Consider the following 19,593-nt stretch of genomic DNA (forward strand, 5'->3'; position numbering starts at 1 on the left):
CAATGATCACTAATAATATAAAGACAGACTAGTAGATGAGCATATACATTACCTCATCTTGTTACATGACCCCTGTGTATTTTAGAATTAATTTTATCAAAAAGATGGAAGGAGTCTTTACAAAGAAAACTCAGCAGTTGTACTATGGATGAAGGAGGTTGTGCAGAGCTGATGTACACAGAAACAGTGTGGAAGCAGTGGCAAAGTGCAGTATGGTGGAGCGGGAAAAAGAGAGAAACCCTTGCTTTCAGAAACTGGGACACACTTATCCTCAAGCTGTATGACAAAAAGACAGAATGTGGTGGATACTAGGTAGGAGATAGGTATCATGTTCAGAAAAAAAAAAATCAGCAGACAAGGAAGATTATTTGTGATAACTATGACTGGTGAAAAAACAAATTAGGTAAACACACCCTGTAAAGACAATATGCACTGCACAAATTACTTGCAACTGTTCAGGAAAATGAATTCCAAGTAAAAGCTAGGTCACTCAGGCACTGTCTGGCGACTGCTTAAACAAAATACAGACCGTGCAAAAATCTGATTTCTAGTCTGATAAATGTGGGGCTGAGGTCAGAATCTGCTTACATAACCTTAGGTCCACTCATCATCAAAAGGGTCACTGGAGTTTCATCGATGCTATAGAAAGTCAAAAAACAAAGCCTGGGCTTAGAATTTAAAAGTGTAAAGTCAGGCTTAAGGGAGCATAGTTGGATTCCAATCTCTTCAGCTCTAACTAGGAAGAATGGAAGGAAGGAAACGCCACATCAGAACATTTAGTCAGATATTGACACAAAGTTTTTTTTTCTTGGACCAACCTGTGAATACATGTAGATTCTTTAAAGAGACTTGGATTCCAACTCAAATAAATAACATCATAGTACTGGCACAGGTCCTCCCAGGCAATCCAGAAAATACCTAAAAAGGAAATGCTGTCACTGTTTCCTTACCAGACACCTTGATTTTACTTGGTTTTCAAAAGTCTCTTTCCAGGCGCTTATATAAACAGACATTTCTGTAAAACTTAGTAGTAACATCTGCATTGCCCAGATTTCCAAATTTAATCTTAACCCCCAAAGCAAACAAGTTAAACCAAGAAAAACGCCTGCAAGCCAACAGATTCCTGATGAAATGAACTCTCAAAAAGGTAACAACCTTATAACTCAAGCCTCTGACATAGGCAATTGCAGATCTTGCAGGACTAAAAAAACCCAACACAGTCAGAATAGCTACACATTTAGACAAGACCACCAGAATGTAAATCCAGTCAGAAGAAACAACTCCCTTAAAATTGTTAATGTTATTTTATATAAATTTTAATTACGAGATGTTACAGATATAAATTCCTTACTGAATGCCTCAGTAAATAAGTGAGCTAGTCTCTCATAACTGTCAAAGCCAGGGCTGATAGTCTTATGTTTAAATCAAAAGTGTTTCTTACACATTTGCATGAGGCTCATCATTAAATGTTATAATTTAATGGTTTTGGATGCCTACTGTCATGAAAATAAAGTGGCACTGAACAAAAGGTAAACACACAGCAAGTAGGACACTATAAAAAGAGCAGACATCTCTTTCTGAACATAAAACACAGCTTCTGCAGAATTTCTAAACTGTCAGCAGCCTGCCTTCCCACCAGCAAACCCACATCGACTTTCCAGATGCTACACTCTGCTGTTCCCTAGGGAAGATGGGACAGGACAACACAGAGCATCATTCCATGCTTCTCTGGACAGCGACATAGTAGTGCCACTGTGTCAAAGATGGATCTCAATCTACTCTTACAGCTGGAAATAGAATGTATATAAAGATTTGTTTACAGACATATTAATGTAATACAAGGGGAAAAAAACCCCCACAATACCTCCAGTGTATAACCTCAAATACAGGCAAGACAAATATAAATACTGATTACAGTAAGCATGTTGATACATATTTGCAAGTGTTGGAGGAAAAAACCCACAAAACGTCTATTCACATATTAAAAAGCAGCATTACACAGCTTATTGTCAGAATGTTATGTTTGCACTGAACTGCCCCCACACCCAGATGCTGATAGCAACACTTATGAAAAGAGATAACTTCTTGTCAATGAATTTGAGATATATTAACAGTCCAAATTACTCAAACCCCAGACAAACCCGAAATGACAGTTTTAAATACACAAATACATCCTAAACTTTTGGGCTGTTTAGTTTCTAGTGTTTGTTTTATGCCCCCCCTCCTTGTGCTTAAGCATTTCCTTCTGCCTTCCTGCAGGGATACACCACAAAGATTACATTATCTGAAAAGATAATTTAAACCTAATTACCATTGTCTATTTTCTGAGCTGTTTTGGGATCAAAGTTCAAGTATTTTTGTAAATCTGGGGTCCAATTTCTTCTGTCATTTTCACTGTATCGTCCCTTCCATCGTAAGTGGCTCCAGGGATTTTTCAACTGAAGAAATCGAAGTCCCTACAGAAATATAAAATAAAATTGCTGACAATAGTTTACAAAATAACATATCTTGTCAAGGTAACTTTTATATTTAAATTAATACAGAATATTGACGAATAGCTCAAGAAAATACAGCATCATTAAGTTTTCTGGAATTTCCCAGTTACATAAACCATTAGAGCAAAAAAATCAGTAGCTACCCATTGCAGACACAGGTTTCAAACAGGCATCTGAAAACATCTTCAGTTTTACTTGATACCTTATATTCTCTTATGTCCAAGACTGCATATGCATGGGTTGGAACTAAACCCCATTTTTCTCCTTCCTCTTCAGACATCACCCCTGTTGCTGTTGTGATAAGGACATCTCCCTTGTGAAATCTGTTCAAAAAGAGGTGAAAAATAGCTTAGAATCGTAGAATCATTAAGGTTTGAAAAGACCTCCAAGATCATCAGTCCAATCATCAACCCAAATTCAACCTTAATTCAAATTTTGCAAGTTGCAAACTAACATTTGCCAGTCACTGTAATAGTATGTTTTCACGCTGCCCATTAGCATGACCCTGCTTTATAAAATTGGAATACAGGGGTTTTTTTGTAAGCAGAAATCACTCTCAAAAAAACTTGAGAAAATGGAGCTATTTTCTTTTGGTATTTAAGTATAGGCTTTAAGTAAAAAATTATTATTTTCATTATAAAGTAAAAATCAGCATTTATCAACCTGAAGTTTAATCTGTGTCACTTATTAAAGATACTCTTCACAGATCTTCATCTGAACACAAACGTGGTTTCATCAACATTTAGCCAATCACTGCATATAGCAAATTAAGAAGTCTGTCACACTCCCAGGATTCTGTAGAAACTTCCCAAAACCTGAAGAATGAGAAGTTCATGCTTCTATACTTTTGCAGCTGTTTACACTAAAGTTTTGTGTCCCCCAGCATAGGCCTTACAGGGTCTGAATTGTCAAGCGGGTATGAATTGTCAACTCACAACAACTGCAGTTAATTTCACAACAATTATTGTTGGGAAGACATACTAGCATGTTCCCCAGCCCATGCTAAAAACCAAGTACATACTCAGCATCCCTAGACAGCTTACAGGGTCACTGGACTATGGATCAACACATTTTCAGTCTAGCATAGGTGAACAACAGTGATGCTATAATGGCTAGATCCCATCCTAACTGCAGTCACACCTCCAAATTGCAATGCCAGAATATCTGAAAAGTTGTTGACAACCAAACTCCTAACCTACTGAAAAAGTACTCTAGAAAAAGAATCACACTCTTCTATCATGAATGCAGATGTTTCAGTCAACAGAATATCCCCCTTCTGCTGCATTGAAATACATAAGAAACTGGTTGCACAAAAGACTTTTGAAAGAGCTCAAAGTACTTGCCAGCTGTAATTTATATGTTACAGCTATATCTTTCATCATAAGTAGAATTGTTATGGTAGGTCTGAAGATCAATACTGCAGTTTTGATAGACTTTTGCTGCTCCTCCAGACTTAGTAAGGCGGCATAATAACCAAGTTCTTGTGACACAATTAGAAATACTAGATTACATCTGCTCACTAAGGACAGCGGATCAATGACAAAGTTCTGGGGAACTGTGTGGGAACACAGAACACATTTCCTTCTACCTTTTAAACACTTTTAACTTGTATATTGGTTCCAAGATGCTCTTCTCTGACTCTATAGTCTATTTTCTTCATAAAGAAATGGGCTACTATTTTGTTTTCACATGTGAAGAAAAATCACCTCAAACAAAATTCTACAATATTTTACTTTCCTGTTCTATCAAAGCCACCAACACCTCAATTTTTCTTCTTCCAGAAAGCATATGGAGGTTTTATAAAGCACAATTTGTAGTGGTACCAAAATGCTATTGAAGGATCTGTGGTGACTGTACTGCTTTTACAGTGGTAATGCAGCTTCTACACAGCAAGCGTTTAAATCACTTAGGAAAGAACAAACTTCTACCTCTGATGAAGCATTCTGAAAGTACTATCTTTATTGAAAGCTTGATTGTCAGAGTGCATAGCGATCCTTTCAGGTATCCAACCAGTCAGTGCATGGAGATCAATATTCTGAAATGCAAGCATTTGAAAGAAATCAGAATAGATAATCCATCTATATGCATATGATGTCTGTACACAAATATAAAAGTGCCTTGAAAGAAATCAAGTATACACAAGTTACAGTATAGTTCTATACATAAAAGGCTCAAGATTAAGACTATATCAAAAACAAACAAAAACTTCCTTGATTAGTTTAGGACGTAATTTCCAAATAGCCTCTCAAAAAAAAAACCACACCCAAAAAAACAAGCTGGAAAGTGAACTGATGAAACAAACTGGAATTTCAGAGCAATGGAAACATATGAGAATGATCAACTGTGCTCAATTCTATGATGTGTTCTATTTATTTTGTTGAATCACAGACTTTTAAAGCACAGTCTCAGAAGCACTATTTGAAACCTTGCTATTATATATGCATTTTAAATAATTTAAATTTTACTTCTAAGGCTCAGGGTTTGGGGTTTTTAATTCTTTTGGTAAAGCTGACAGTGACATGTATTTCCATAAAAAGACACTTTTATCTCCCCATTTCATCTCCTTGAAATATTCTCTCTTCTTTTGCTTTGTAGTCCCCAAAGCAAAAGCAGAGACTATAAATGCTTGAAGTGTCAATAACCAGCACTGGTGGGTGGGAACTTGAGGAATTACAAAGTACAACAGAGTCAGTAAGTAATCCTGATGATAGAAGGAAGGTGTAACACAGTCAAAAGCAGAGGGGCGGGAAGGGTGGAGATTAAATGTCACAAGTCAAGCTGTTTTTCCACATAGCAAGTTAGAAGACGACAATAGGAATAACACTCAGCTATTCACACCAGCTTCTGTCCTCCAAAAAAAAAAGCAGCCCAATAAAAACATACGCTACATTTACTCCTGATACAAAACCACATTTGTCTCCATAATCATTTTTCAAAAGGTGATGATTACTTAGTATACCCTCCAAGAAGGCGATTATCAAGACACCAACTAGAACGTGAACACCACCATGAAATAAAAAACAAACCCCAACAAACAACAAAACCTGTTAAAATTTTAAAGAATTTTAAATTAAAATCAGAAATGCTTCCTAAGTAATGAATGAAGGTTATGTGGGCTACTTATTTCAGTAAACCGCCCCTCTTTGAAAGAGTAATTTGCATGTTTAGCTGCAGTACGATGACTGTTTCTTTAGTAACCACATTATAGGAACCAGATACCTATTCATGTAAATGAGTGGAACAACCTGATAAACAAACTTGCACAGATCAAAGTACTTGCTCCAACTATATACATGTACTAATGACTAGCCTGTTCCTTTAATGAGAACATCTTGAATGATAGTTAGAAACCAAAATCAGCAGTATTGATATAGAAGAAAATTTTATGACTTCACCCAACACTCTCGTCTTGACTCTAAACACATGTATTTCCCAACCATAAATGCCAATCCTGCCATTAGAGAACTAAGATTAACTCTGCCCATCAAGATGTCTTGCTCATTCTATTTTGATAGAATAAATCTCATTAAGTACAGCTAAGCGTATTTGTGAAAGAAAGAGAAAAAAATTTAAGAAAACATCAAACCCAATACTTGCCTCCCCAAGCAATTCACTTTGATTTCACTAGAAGGAATATTATTTGACCAAATATTACCTATGGGGAATTTTTGCCTCTTAGAGATAATCTATAGGTACTTACAGAATTTGATCCAGGAAAATCATATCCTCCCATAACCTTCATGTAAGCCTTTTCTATTAGTGATACCCATAATTCATTCTTATTGTTAGAATAAGAACAGAGAAGTTCCCCGCTATGATCAACAGGTAACTGGTCATCTATGATTACCTGTGTGAAATAAACAAATGAAAAATCACCATAATGCTAAGAAAGCATTTTGCAAGTATTTAAAAAACAAAACCAAACTGTCATTAATATACAGCTTCTTAGACACAGCCAGACCTGACCATCTTTCTCACATGTGGGCACCTCTATCAGTCCTGCAGTGGTTTGCCCAAGTGAACAAGAAATTTTATTGCCAGCTCTTACTTGCACTGGCCTACTGGGTGACTTGTGCTCACCTGCCTTGCCTTATGTAAAATGGGGATGATGACAATAAGCTCTTGTGAAGTGTCTAATATCTATTATGAAAGATTAGCTGCATAAAAGTTCACTGCAATTACAAGCATAAAAAGTAAAGAAAAGCCTAACAATATTCCTCACCTAATTAGGAAACAGAGCATGGACTGTGCTTGGTAGCCCGCAGAAAAATGAACAGTTATTTATCTATAAGGAAACAAACTATGTGTCACATCACTTTCATAGTCTCTAGTTCTAGATTTAGATTTCTTCTCTCTGGAAAGGAAAAACAACCCAAAGCAGCAGTTGTGAAAGTATTAACATTTCTTCTTTAAATTAGGTAGAATATATTTGGCACTATTACAGATTGTTACTGCACTCTTTGTAGTGGTCTGAAACAGCTTCCCAGAACAGAAATGTTTCCATTTCACATTGGCATTAGTCTGTTACCAATACGGGCTACTAACATAGCACATTTTCTGGTCAAATCCTATCTCTGCAGGAAAGAATAATCCTTTTCATAGAAGAGCAAATGGTCATTCATCCTAACAAAAGGCAATCATAGGAGATATTTTGGAAAGAGTATTAAGAACCAGGCAAGTACATAAATGATACTTCCCTGAAACATTCAGATTCTGGAATTTTGCAACTCAAGGACTTCCTGACCCAGAGGTTATATCTTAGCAATTAATAACCTGTGAGGACTTTCCCCTTACCCCCTCACCCCATGAATATGACCACTCAACTTTTGAACTCCTATAAACATTCAGTCACTGTGATCTGCAATAATCAGTGCTACAGTTAAGTATTATATGAAGAAATGCACTATTTTATGCCTTTACTTATTGCACTGAAAAGAAAATGAAGTTAGTTGTGAGTTTATGGAGTTCTATCACAAATCTTCAAGCATCTCCTCTCCTTACTAAAAATCTGTGGTCATTTGAGTTAATCCTTTATGGTCATTCTATGTCTATACTCTTCCTGGCTGTCCCTCTCTGTACTTTTTAGTTCTGTAACTTCCTTTCTAAGTTGGAGTGAAAAAGTGGATTACTTGCACACCCTATTCATAAATATGGGATGCACAATTTTGTTCCTGTATGGTTTTCATAATTCTTTTAAGCAATCTAAGGATTTTTTAAATTAATTTTATGGGAGAAAGGCTGTTTTCATTAATACCTGTAGAAGAAATATTTATATTCTGTTACATACTTCACAACCAAAACAAATCTCAAAAGGCTTAACAATTAAAAACTACTTTCCAACAAAATGTATCTGAAGTTTTTGCTATGCAAGCATAGCTTCACAGTGAAGTAGATCAAGCCTTTAAAATATATGACTTAACCAGTAACAGTATTAAATTTCCCCAAAACCATTTACCTTTCTAGGTACACCATTGATATGAAGCTTCACCATGTATTTGCCACATGGATTATATTCTGGTTCTCCTTTCTTATTCTGAGGGTAAATTATACTGTTTAAAAAAAAAAAAAAAAGGATGAAATTGTGACATGAAGGACTTGTCTGTACATACAGTGATAATAATAAAAAGTGGGGTTAACATAGTCTGTTTCTGGAATTTACACTGAACATAAATATGGAATTTTTAATGAAAGTGCAACTCAAATTTAGTAAAAATGACAATGATGTTTAAATAGATTTTATTTTCCAGGCCTTGCTCTTGCTGCAGTTCTCTGCTTAATACAGTAACAAAAAGAGCATAAGTAACCTAATTGTTTTTCCAACAAAAGCAAGGTAAACAAATTAATCTTACTATTAAACAAATGGTATTTACATATCTGTAGTATAGAGTATTTGCTTGAATGACAAGTCAAACATTTGAAGAAGGAAAAGACAGTGCAGAACTCGCTGCTCTTGAAAAGAATTTAAGTTCAGTTTTAACAAGCATAGTTTAAAACAAAAAAAATCCAGACCAGTGTGGTCTGGTAATGGGCTCCTGGCAGAGTTTGCCAAACCTGTGCCAAATTTATCACAGGACACCAGTCAAGTGGAACAAGATAGTGTTGTTAACATTAATTCTACAATGAGATGCAAGATGGACCACCTGTTGCACAGCAGTTGGCATAGCAAAGTAGGAAAATAAACCTATAAAGCATTATAAGTAAAATTTCTATTAAAAATCAAACAAAACCTTCCATACTGTTCATTATTCCTCAAAGCGTATCTGAAGCTAGACCTCAGTGTCTGTATACATATCCATACATAGGTGGTTTCCCTCCCAGAAATGCTGAAGCCACATGAGTCCCAGGGAGATGAAGGTGAAACGAATGCTAGCTTTTACTGTGTCCAACTGTCATAGAACATACTGCAAAAGCTTGGTAGTATTAAGCCTGAAAAGATCTTAGAAAGCAACAGCCACTTACCTTGTGATCAATTTTTTGTTATATCTTCTTTCATATGCTGCACTGATAGCTAGTGATGCCACGAAAGAACAATCTGACACTATTGTCTGTAATGAAAAGAGAACGAGTCAGGACATAACTTACATACTAATAACTTAGATACTGAAAGACCGAGGGGGTATATGGAGGGAAGGAAAATCAACAGTTAGTAATTCCCTTCAAAAGGGAAAGATTTAAACCAAGAGAAGCAAAGTTATTACTAAAAAGGCAGGAAATGTATGCTTGCTCAACACAAGGCCCCTACAGAGCAAACCAGAGTTAGAATTATTAATGACAAAGGCAAGTGAAGATACCTCAGCATTCACTCATGCTTACTCCCTCCTCCTCAAAACACGCTGTGTAATATAAACCGTATCCAATGGCATAATCTATTGCTGATTTCAGAATAGCCTGCAACTTAAGACTATGCAGGACATTTCCACTATTCTCAAAGGGCCACCCTGCTTCCTGTCAAATAAAAATTTAAAGATCTTGCTCATCATTTTTTCCATGCAGTAAGTTAAGTGAACAATTTGCTGCAGAGTACACCTTGCCTTTTTTCATACTGATCTTACTGCTATTTCTGGAAAATAGGATTTTCAGCTGGAATTCAAATTCTGATTTTCACTTCCACTGCTAATACACCTGTTTGTTCTCATGGCTAGAAAATGCATGGCATCTGAAGTGATACTTTTTAATCTCATGAGAACCAAGGAAAGCACTTGCACATTTGGGGATCCCTTTTTGAACAAGGTTCCCTGCAATAAGCTGCTAGCAGCATACATTTCTCTTTAGGAACAATTTACCTGCTTTATGCTGAAACTTGATACAGTATAAATCATCGTAGGGTTATTTGTTATGTCATCTGGTCGCACCCACTTGGCAAACATTGCTTTCTGTTTGGGGGATAATGGTAACTTCCCACATTTATCACTAGATGTGAAAGAAAAAAAGTAGAAATAAATCAATAGCAGTTTAGAAAAGCTTTTCATGGTATGTCCAGTGTCATATATGTCTGATAGATGGTGCAAAATATGTGCAGAACAGTTACACAGCTTTGCATATAGAGCTGTAAAACTATTTCAAAGAACAGTACCGCTAAGTTTGTGGTTTTTAGGGAAAAAAAGAAAAAAATATTAAAAACATGAAATAAAACCCAAGAGCTTCCTTCACACAGGACTGAACAGGAGAAGGGAATTCCAAAAAGCCTTCTACACCAGCAGAAACTCAAATTCTTCACTTTATTTCAATATGATGAACTAATAATAAAAAGTTTCTTTTGTTTTTCAGAACTATGAGGCTTGTCTGGTTGACAAGCCTTTAGCATAAAATTGAAAAACAACCCATCAATCTCAAGCGTCTTTGTCTATTATGGCTATGTAACATATTATTATTGCTCATGAATGAACGTCTAGCAGTTATGTATCACTCTTCCTCAGAATAGTCCTTTACAGAGGAAACAGCTATCACCTTCATTTTACAGGTAACTGAGGCAGAGGGAGCTAAACTCATTAGCATGAAGCAGAATCAGGAAATGGACCCAAGTTGCCAGCCCAGCACAATACTCTAATAAGCCAAATATAACATTGTCTTTATAGGCCTGAAGGCACAACCGCAAAAGTACTGCAGAGCAGGAGCAGCTTACGTTGAAGTTTTAAGATCAGACTGGAAGAAGGAAGTGGTAGTATTTAACTACCTCTGCCTGCATTATGCTTAAAAGCCTACTTCAACAATTTTACACTCTGCAAAAGACAACACAGAAATACCAAATATGGGAAAGCTTTGGAAAGAAAAACATAAGTAAAGTTCAGTAATTGAATCACACTTACGAAAATGGCATAGGGAAGGCAAAACGTTCCCTCAGATCAACACTCATGAAAGGTACATATTCAATGCCATTAATTTTTGAAGTCTTCCTGCAAGTCATAAAAAAAACCAGTTACAAACCTGTCTATCACCTTTCAAAGACTAAGTTCCAGAAGGTGGTAAGAAAATTAGTTTTTAAAAAACTAACAAGACACAGTGCTTCTGAAAACAAGACAACTCTTGAAAAGGAAACCACCACTGTATTTATTTGGGTTTGAAATGTGCAATACTTGATGGCTCAGTCACTAATCCTGCAAGCACATACCTGTGGTCAAGTCACCATGCCAATACAGAAATGACTATCAGCCACAAACCTCTTCATAGTTCTAAAAGTCACATTTAAAACTACATTTGTCTAAATAGGATTTCTCACATCATTTAAACCTCTCATTAAGGAGCATCTCAGGATAAGTTGACAGCAATTAACAATTAGTAACAGTTAGCTTTCATCTAATTGGGGCAGTATTTTGTAACACTTTGTCAAACAATAACAAAAATACTTCACATGTTTATTAGTACATTTTTGACTAAAGCACACAGAACATTTTCTAAAAAAAAAAAAAGTCATTTAAATGCAAATGCAATTTCAATTTCAAACAAGAAAACTGAAAAAGGTATGCAAAACATTTTTAAAACAAATTATGATTAAAGATGCGAAACAACTAGAAATTCTCTTCCAAGACTGAAACAACAACAACAAAACAAAACACACCCAAACCATCCACAAAACTAGAAACATTCACTGCAGAGGCACTACAAGAGGAAAAGAAAAAAAAAGTTAAATTTTAAAAAGACAATACCTAATGCCCTGCAACATTTCCAACACATGTATACGTTTCTATCTTCCATGACCATACCCTCAGTCCATTTAAGTCTCCTAAAGTCAACTAGCGGACTAAATGTTTTATGATCAAATCCTGGATAGTGTTGAGCATCATCTCACATCATCATGATCTTTTTTATTGCATGGGGAGGAGTCAGAAGGTTGAAATACCTATCAGACAATGCTTTTTTTTTTTTAAGATATGTTTGATAGTTTTCAAGATTCACAAGTTAGGCTAAAGGTTTTATGGATTATTTGTAGCTTGTTCCACCTATAATAAAAAATCGAAGCAAAAGGAAGTCATAGTCCTACAAAATACTATGCTTCCTCAATTTCCAGTGAAGTAGTAGTTGTATAATCTATAAAAACATCTTTGTACCTTGGCTTCTCAGAGACAGATCTTTCATGAACTCAGTCCAGTAGGTTATATATAACATATAAAAATACGGCTATGAAAAAATAATCCTGGCAGTCAATTACAAGCAATTGTCTTCTAAATACTAACTAGAAGGTATACTCTGAATAAAAGCCACTAATTACATTACCGTAGAGGATACAAGAATTTATTAATGTGTAGGCAATACCAGCAATAGGGTTTGTAAGAGGTGGTTTTCCAATCCTCTGTTTATATACCTCATGCTTCAGCTGTTCCTACTGTGCAAGATGTGAGCACAAATTATAACATTTTGGAAAAACTTGTCTTCAACTTACCTGAGTACTTCAATCTCCTCTGCAGTGTATCTCTGACCTTGAGATTCACTAGCTTGTACTGCTCTGATTGTCTGTGGTTTATCATTTAAAGAAAAATCAGGTCCCAATGGGAAGAATGTTCTGACTGGCTGATTTGGCTTAGGTGCAGTTGACTTCTTCTGAGACGACTTCGAGACAGATTCCTTCAATGCCTCTGCTCTAAAGCAAACAAAAATGCATTTTGTCTACAACAATGATAAAAATATAGTTATGGTTCAACTATTGATGCGTTTGGTTCATGTTAAATATGTTAAATGGAATGAACAAATGCCCAAGTTGACCAACACCACTTTTCCCAAGAAAAATTAATTTCTGATGCTGCTACTTCTTTATTTTCCTGTTCTAGAATCAATTAAAACATAGCATTTCCAACTCATAGATAAGCTATTTCTGGCAGAACACATTAGATTTTTTTTGTTGCCTTAAAATTATGCTAATAGGAGAACTTGTGTAAGTGTTCATTATCTGGAATCTCAGAACAAGACCACTGAAACACAGAAAGAAAATTGATTTGTGTCCTCTTATACCTTCAGGATTTAATTTGTCTAGCACCTACAATAGCAGTAAAAACCCACTAGCATTCTCACAACCCAGCATTTCAACTGCTTGAAGACTGTGTATTCAGGAGCCATATTTTCTTGTTGTTCCATTAAGCTGCCATATAGTCACATATATGCAAAACAGAGGTTTTTTTTTTTGAACACAGACTGGGAAGTGCTGAAAACCAGCTTATACTGAAATTTAGCCCAACATAGTCCGTTATTTGCCATCATACAGCTGATTTAAAGAGTTACATTGAACTTACACTTGTATAACTTGTTTCAGATGTAGACTCCATTCCATTAGATTTACCCATACAATCAGATTGCTACCGTCAAGATAAGTATTTCCCAGTTTTCAATCTGTCTTCCTTATGAAAGGATGCTGATACCTTGACTTAGTGCTGGCCTGAATTCAGCATTTTTATAGAAGCCAAAAATTGTAGTACAGTACTCCGATTTATATCTTTGAAGACTGAAGTAGTGCATTGGTACTAACGAATACACAGTCTTTTCCTGATTCAGCATGTCCCAATATTCCCAGAGGGTTGGCACAACAGCTACTATATTTAGTGGTATAGCAGCTGGCAGCCAACTGCCAGGAGAACTCTACAGGAGCTAGGTCAACCCAAAATCCATACTCCGCAGTACAGAATAGACATGCTAGACTGAGAATCCACCTCAGAGAGTACACTTATTCCTGACAGCAAGTACATTTACTAACATTAGCAATACTTACCTATCCAGTGCTTGTCGAGCCAGCTGTTTCAGTTTGGACTGGAGGCCTGCTTCTGAAGTTTCAGTAGCCTTAAGTGCAAAATAAAAGAAAGAGCTACACATCAAAAAAATCTGCATGTCTTTTAGTCTGTTTGTCAAATTCCGCACTTACAGATTACAGCAAACAGTAACTAGCTATTTTTTCCAATTCTCTTCTGAAATGAGCAAATATGTTTTTTTAAAATCTCAGCATAAAAAGTATACTAAGTAAGCAAATATCATTTTGCTGTTCTAGTGAATGGTCATGGAACAAAATTGATATTTAAAATTCTTCAGCATGGGCAACATTGTACACACAAAAAATTTGCCAAAAGAATTAACCATATCAAAACACCATGGGAAGAAAGAAGAAAAAAACAAATGGTAGGTATACTACTGAGCTTAGATGTGTTCCAATTCTCCCCAAATGAGTCAAAAATAATCATGGTGACTTAGGGGAGAAAAAAAAAGTGAATGTTTGATTTCATAAAATACAAACAAGACTGCTTGCAAGTTAAAAATCTTGTTCTTGCACATCTAAGGTGTAAAACAATCTATGACAGGGCACCGAGATTATCAAGAATGCTAACTTCTATTCCCAGTTGGGAGGTCAGCTATGACAGGTTACTTACACTACTAGCTTATGCTTCTTTTTTTTCCTTGCAGATGAAGCACGGCTACTGCAGCTAAACAATCTGCAAGGGGCACAACATGAGGGGTGGCTCCTCCTGTGACACCCAGAAGCAAGTTTCAGGTTCTAGCTTTGTACCTTTGACCATTTCTCCCAGGTCAGCTAGGTCAAGTGAGGAAAACAAAAGGCAAGCTACCTTCACCCCAAGAAACAAAACTAGAAACACCTTCTATAAGCAACTATTTTAATTTGCAAATAAGTTATACTCCAGAGTTCCTGGCTGGAAAAGACTTTGAAAGATGTATGAAAGTAAGCAGTGGAGATGGAACACCAGCAGACCCATTTAGGAGTCAGCCATAGAAAAGGAAGAATGGCTGCTCTCCAAGTATGTCAAGGGTAAGGAAGAAACAAATCTCTCCACCTGAATATATTGAGGAGAAAGACAGAAGCAAAGCTTTAAGATAGCAGAGCTCCTTCAATCTTCTTTCATCCTGGGAAGAAGAAGGTACTTTTTGATCACCCCGAGGGATAAAACCTACAGTCATCTTAACATAATATGGTAGGCAAGATTAAAAGAAACTTCAGCAGTATCTGTACCTAAAGTAATACTTGATAAAAGCAGTCGTTAGTATGAGATAATTTCAAACTTCAATATATGTAAGTAGTATTTGCATGCACCGATACAACAGGAGGAGGAACTTAGCAGAAGAAAAACGGTATGCTGCTGCAATGTTTTATGTAATAGACCGAAAATGTTCTGCTACAACAGCTCAAGTGGAAAAACTAGAACAGTTCTACTAACTCTTGATCTGCGTAGAATTTATCACCAGAAGTTTTTCAGCCTACATAAAACCAGTTTATGGGATTCAGAGAAAAGAAGATTTTACTCTAGCATGTAGCAGAAGTAACATTCCCCTCCCAACAACCCACAAATATTTACATTATAAAAAGGGAAAAGAAGGGAAAAAGAAAAACAGACTTGGTGGAGTTACATTATGATGGCGAACTCTTCCTGTAATGAGTTAGTTAAGGCAACTGAACTTGAAGGAAAAAAGCAGTACCTGTAATTATATTCTCCATCATTTACATAATAGCCAATTCATCTTTACCATTAATTTCAGTGTGAATTTGATTCACTTGTAACAGCTTTAATGTTGAGCACTGAGTAATCAAGTAGTATTTTTACTGGTTTTGGCATCAGTAGACCGTTATGTTCTCAGAAAGTGTTATACACAGAAAATTCCCTTAAATTACTTCCTTTAATGTAGTCAGAAAGTTATATAGCTGACACATCAGCAAGCCATTTTCAGTTTTAAACGTTTTTAATTTCTGTTTTAGTTGCATTTGCTCCAGGGCAAAAAAATACCTGAAAAATGTTCTAGAATATTTCCAGGTTTTAGTATAATCTAGTTCAGAAAAAACATATAAATCACAAGTCCCCATAAATTTACAGCATTGAATAGCAACATAACATAAAGACTGGAAGAAACACCAAAAAAACCAGTGGGGAAAAAAAGATTAGAAAATAGTTTTTAGAAATACAGGTACTCCATTTTTAAGCCAGCCTTTAAGGGTCAGTCACTTGTGTAAGTGGAAGAATTTCTTACCATCACATAATTCCACCAAGTTAACCTGTAGCTTAACATACTGTTTTCAAACAGAGTTCCACTGCTTCTGTGTACAACTCTACAGCTTCTTCTGCATTGCCTTTATCATCTTCATCAAAAGCCTGTGTAACTAGGAAGTGAGCACGCTCCAAGTCCAACTGTTGTTTTGACTTCAGAGGGTCTGTTTTCTGTGACTGAACTAAATGAAAAAGAAAGTATTTAGCTTTCTATGGCAGCAGATATGTAAAGACATTTTTAACATGGTACTGAAACACTAGCAGTTCTAATCAGACGGGTAGTATCTATTTCTTGACTGGAAATCAAATCTTTCTAAACTTTGCTAAAAACGTCTTTGCAAGGACAAGAAAACACCACCACCATCCCTCCCCAAAGAACAGATACACTCTTCGGATATTTCACATGTCAAATAACGTGAATAAAATCTCTTTCATACTACACTAAGGACAAGGATGTTTAATTATTTAAATATTGCATCATTTGTGAAAACACAACACCTATGGTAATATACAAGTTCTTTAGATGTCTATCTCATTTAATACCTTTATTAATGACCTGAAGGAGAAGATGGAGCACACTTTCATCAAGGCTGCAGACTCCATCAAACTGATTCACTCAAGGATACAGCTGCTATTCAAAGGGACACAGACAAGCTAAAGTAACAGGCAGACAGGAACCTCAGGAAATTCAACCAGGACAAGTGCTATGCCCTGTGTCTGGGACAGATTAACACCCTACAGGGTACAGCTCTGTGGAGAAGGGCCTGGGGGACAGCTTACCCAGGTCCTTGGGTAAGCCCAAGCCAGCAGGCCCCTGACAGTGATGAATGCTAACAGCACCCTGGGCTGTGTCAGCAGGAGCACAGCCAGGTGATGGAGGGAAGCAATTACCACCCTCTACCTGGCACTCGGTAGACTGTATCTGGAATACCACAGCCAATTTTGGGTCCCCAATGATGGTTGGGGCTGGGGGACTTGGCCTTTTCAGAAGAAGCTGAGGGAACACGGCTTGTCCAGCCACGAGGAGAGATGACTTTTGGGGGGAACCTAACAACAACCTGCCAGTAACTGCGAGGTTATCAAGAAAATGGATTCAGGTTCTTTGCTACTGTACAAAGAAAGGGAATGAGAGCCAGTCACTATGAACTGAAACAGGGGAGAATCCAACGAAAAATATTTAAAAAAATAATTTAAAAAACTCACTAGAAAGACAATTGCACCTTGGAACAGGGGCCCAGACAAACGAGGGAACTTCTGTCCTTAGGCGTTTTCAGGACCCCAGCAACCTCGTCCAAAAATCAATGTCTACCCTGCTTTGAGCAGGAGATTGGTCTGTAGACCTCCCACAGTGCCTTTCTGGCCAAGTGATTCTATGATTCTGAAAATTGCAGATATGCAAAAATTTGAGGTTTTGGTCTAAGCACAAACACTGAAACTGGATCAAACAAGGAAACTCTTATAAGAACAAAGAGCTCTTTTGCCCTTTCAAAGTTAGTAATTCTACATAAATACCAGAACCCACTTGCTTCAAATCCACCATGCAGGTGAGGCTTAGATACGAGTTTTGATTTGTTCCTGATCAATTTTTGTTGCTATATTTAATTACTTCCTCATGTTTACTCTGCAGATGTGGTTCCTAAGAATATTTAAAAGACAAGAACATCCACACCAAGTTCTTCAGAAGTAAGTCTCCGCTTCGTTTTTGATGTATCAGAATTCAAAGCCCTGCTGTGCTCATTGTATTTGTGGTCCTTCACAAAGGACAAGAAAATTAGAATAATGAAAAACAGAGCAAACATCATTGATATATATTTCACAGCACCGAAAGGCTTTCCACTCAATTAATTTAAGCAGAGGTCTAATTAGAAAGCTCCTTACCCACCTGCTGAATGGAGAGCTTGAACTCTCTCCAAGTACTCATTTATTTTTTCTTGAATATTTTCCAAGTTGGACCCTGCCATCCCAGCATAAATCAAGGCTTGTGCAGCTTCCTGCGGGGAGAAGAATTTGAGACAAAGTTAATGTTTGCTGCCTAGAAAATGACTTTCCATAAACAGAGGGCCCACAGCAGCCATGAGTTGCACAAAAGCAAGCCGCTACATCTGCAAAGAGACTCAGTGGCTCTACGGCCAGATCTTAGGCCTATCTGTATAGCAATGCATGGAATTAGGAGATTTTGAGTAAAATTTTTCAAGCATGCACTGAAATCAGTTCAGTAAAGCTCATAAGCCACAAACTGCCTTTTATTTTTAAAGCTGCAGATTTAAAGGGGGAAGCTACTCACAAGTTATTTGCATTTAATCTGATAATAATGAAAGTAAACCAATATGAAAGCTTTTCAAAATCAAATATATAGAATTTTGGGTCAGAAAGTCTTTTCTTTTAATATTACTCAAATAAACCTATCAAGTCTGGAAAGTCTACAAATTTAAAGTTTCCTAGCTCCTCAAACTTTGTTTTTTAAATGTCTGTATGTACGCAATACACTGGATGTTGGTGAAAGTCTACTTCCAGGAGGGAGCACAGGCCTCCAGCTCAGAAGCACAGTATGTAATATGCATTAAGGCTTCTTCCATACTGCACAAATCTATTAAGAAAAAACACCTTCAATTGCATACGCTGTCTATCCATTCACTATATTCATGTAAAACACGTAAGGTTTGGCAGGGTTGTAATACACAGTCAGCGCTTACAGTCTTAGAAGTATATGGAGAATTGAAATTTATTACTCATAAAAATGAGGATAAAAACCTTATTTTGTCCTCATTATTGGCATGGCAAAAATCCCACACTTTTGTGGCAGTGCTCATCTTTCCAGCAGCAGTAGGGGTGAGCAGGTGGTCATGTAGCAGGCTGAGTATGTAGGAAGCAGAACAGTAGAGAGCTGCTCCACAAAGACGGTGCTCAGAGAGGCTGCCCTGCATAGGGCAAGCACAGAGCCATGGACAGAGGGTCTCTTGTGTGCTTTATGGCCATGGTTTTTGTCAAGCTTAGAACAGTTTGCTCCCATATGCATCTGCCTAGTTTGCCCAAGCTTAAAACTGATCCTGATAAAGCCTGTACTTGTTATCAGGATAAATTTTCACTGACAAGCATCACACAATCAAGTACTGCATACATATCTATCACCATATTACATCACATAAAACATCCACCGCAAAAGGCAAAAGGTAAATAGAAGCACTGTTCCATTTATATGCAGCAATTAACTACCATTAAGGTCTAGTACACAACTATTTTTTGCAGCAGTAAAAAGTGCGCTACAGATATCTGCTCAAAGGATGTATGTATTTGTCTGTGACATACCACAAGTACAGACTGACAAAACAGGTGCTGTATATGTAAGATGTCTACATATGACGCAAAGAACAAATGTGGATTTTCAAACCAGTGCTACAAAATCAGTGCATAATTGGTGTTGCTTCTGTGTTTTCAAGCACAGCTGTTCTGCCTGGTTTTAAGATGTAAACATAATGAAAACAGTCTTTTATAAATTAAGCCTCTAAAGGACTGAAGCAGTTGACCAACTGCCTGCAGAGCCAGCACACTGTTTCCAGTGACAAGATGGACGTGCAATTCAGTTAGTATTTATGATCTCTTCAATGCCACTACCATTCTTTGGCATGAGTAGT

General features: G+C 36.8%; 1 protein-coding gene across 1 annotated transcript in view; it reads right to left on the reverse strand.

Annotated features, from left to right (window-relative positions):
* The window catches only part of CAPN7 (calpain 7), a 27,040-nt gene extending 9,094 nt beyond the window's left edge, over positions 1-17,946 (reverse strand). Inside the window, exons 1-13 of the mRNA XM_010284295.1 lie at positions 17,844-17,946; positions 15,986-16,143; positions 13,690-13,757; positions 12,373-12,570; positions 10,802-10,888; positions 9,779-9,905; positions 8,955-9,040; positions 7,951-8,044; positions 6,196-6,342; positions 4,424-4,530; positions 2,698-2,818; positions 2,312-2,456; positions 819-918 (exon numbers count right to left, since the gene is read on the reverse strand). Of these exons, the coding sequence (XP_010282597.1) occupies positions 819-918; positions 2,312-2,456; positions 2,698-2,818; positions 4,424-4,530; positions 6,196-6,342; positions 7,951-8,044; positions 8,955-9,040; positions 9,779-9,905; positions 10,802-10,888; positions 12,373-12,570; positions 13,690-13,757; positions 15,986-16,143; positions 17,844-17,922 (1,517 nt within the window). The 5' untranslated portion in view covers positions 17,923-17,946. The remainder of the gene's footprint in view (positions 1-818; positions 919-2,311; positions 2,457-2,697; positions 2,819-4,423; positions 4,531-6,195; positions 6,343-7,950; positions 8,045-8,954; positions 9,041-9,778; positions 9,906-10,801; positions 10,889-12,372; positions 12,571-13,689; positions 13,758-15,985; positions 16,144-17,843) is intronic.
* Between the last annotated feature and the right edge of the window lie 1,647 nt (positions 17,947-19,593).

The sequence above is a fragment of the Phaethon lepturus genome, unplaced genomic scaffold (genome assembly GCF_000687285.1).
Source record: "Phaethon lepturus isolate BGI_N335 unplaced genomic scaffold, ASM68728v1 scaffold40693, whole genome shotgun sequence".
NCBI lineage: Eukaryota > Metazoa > Chordata > Aves > Phaethontiformes > Phaethontidae > Phaethon > Phaethon lepturus.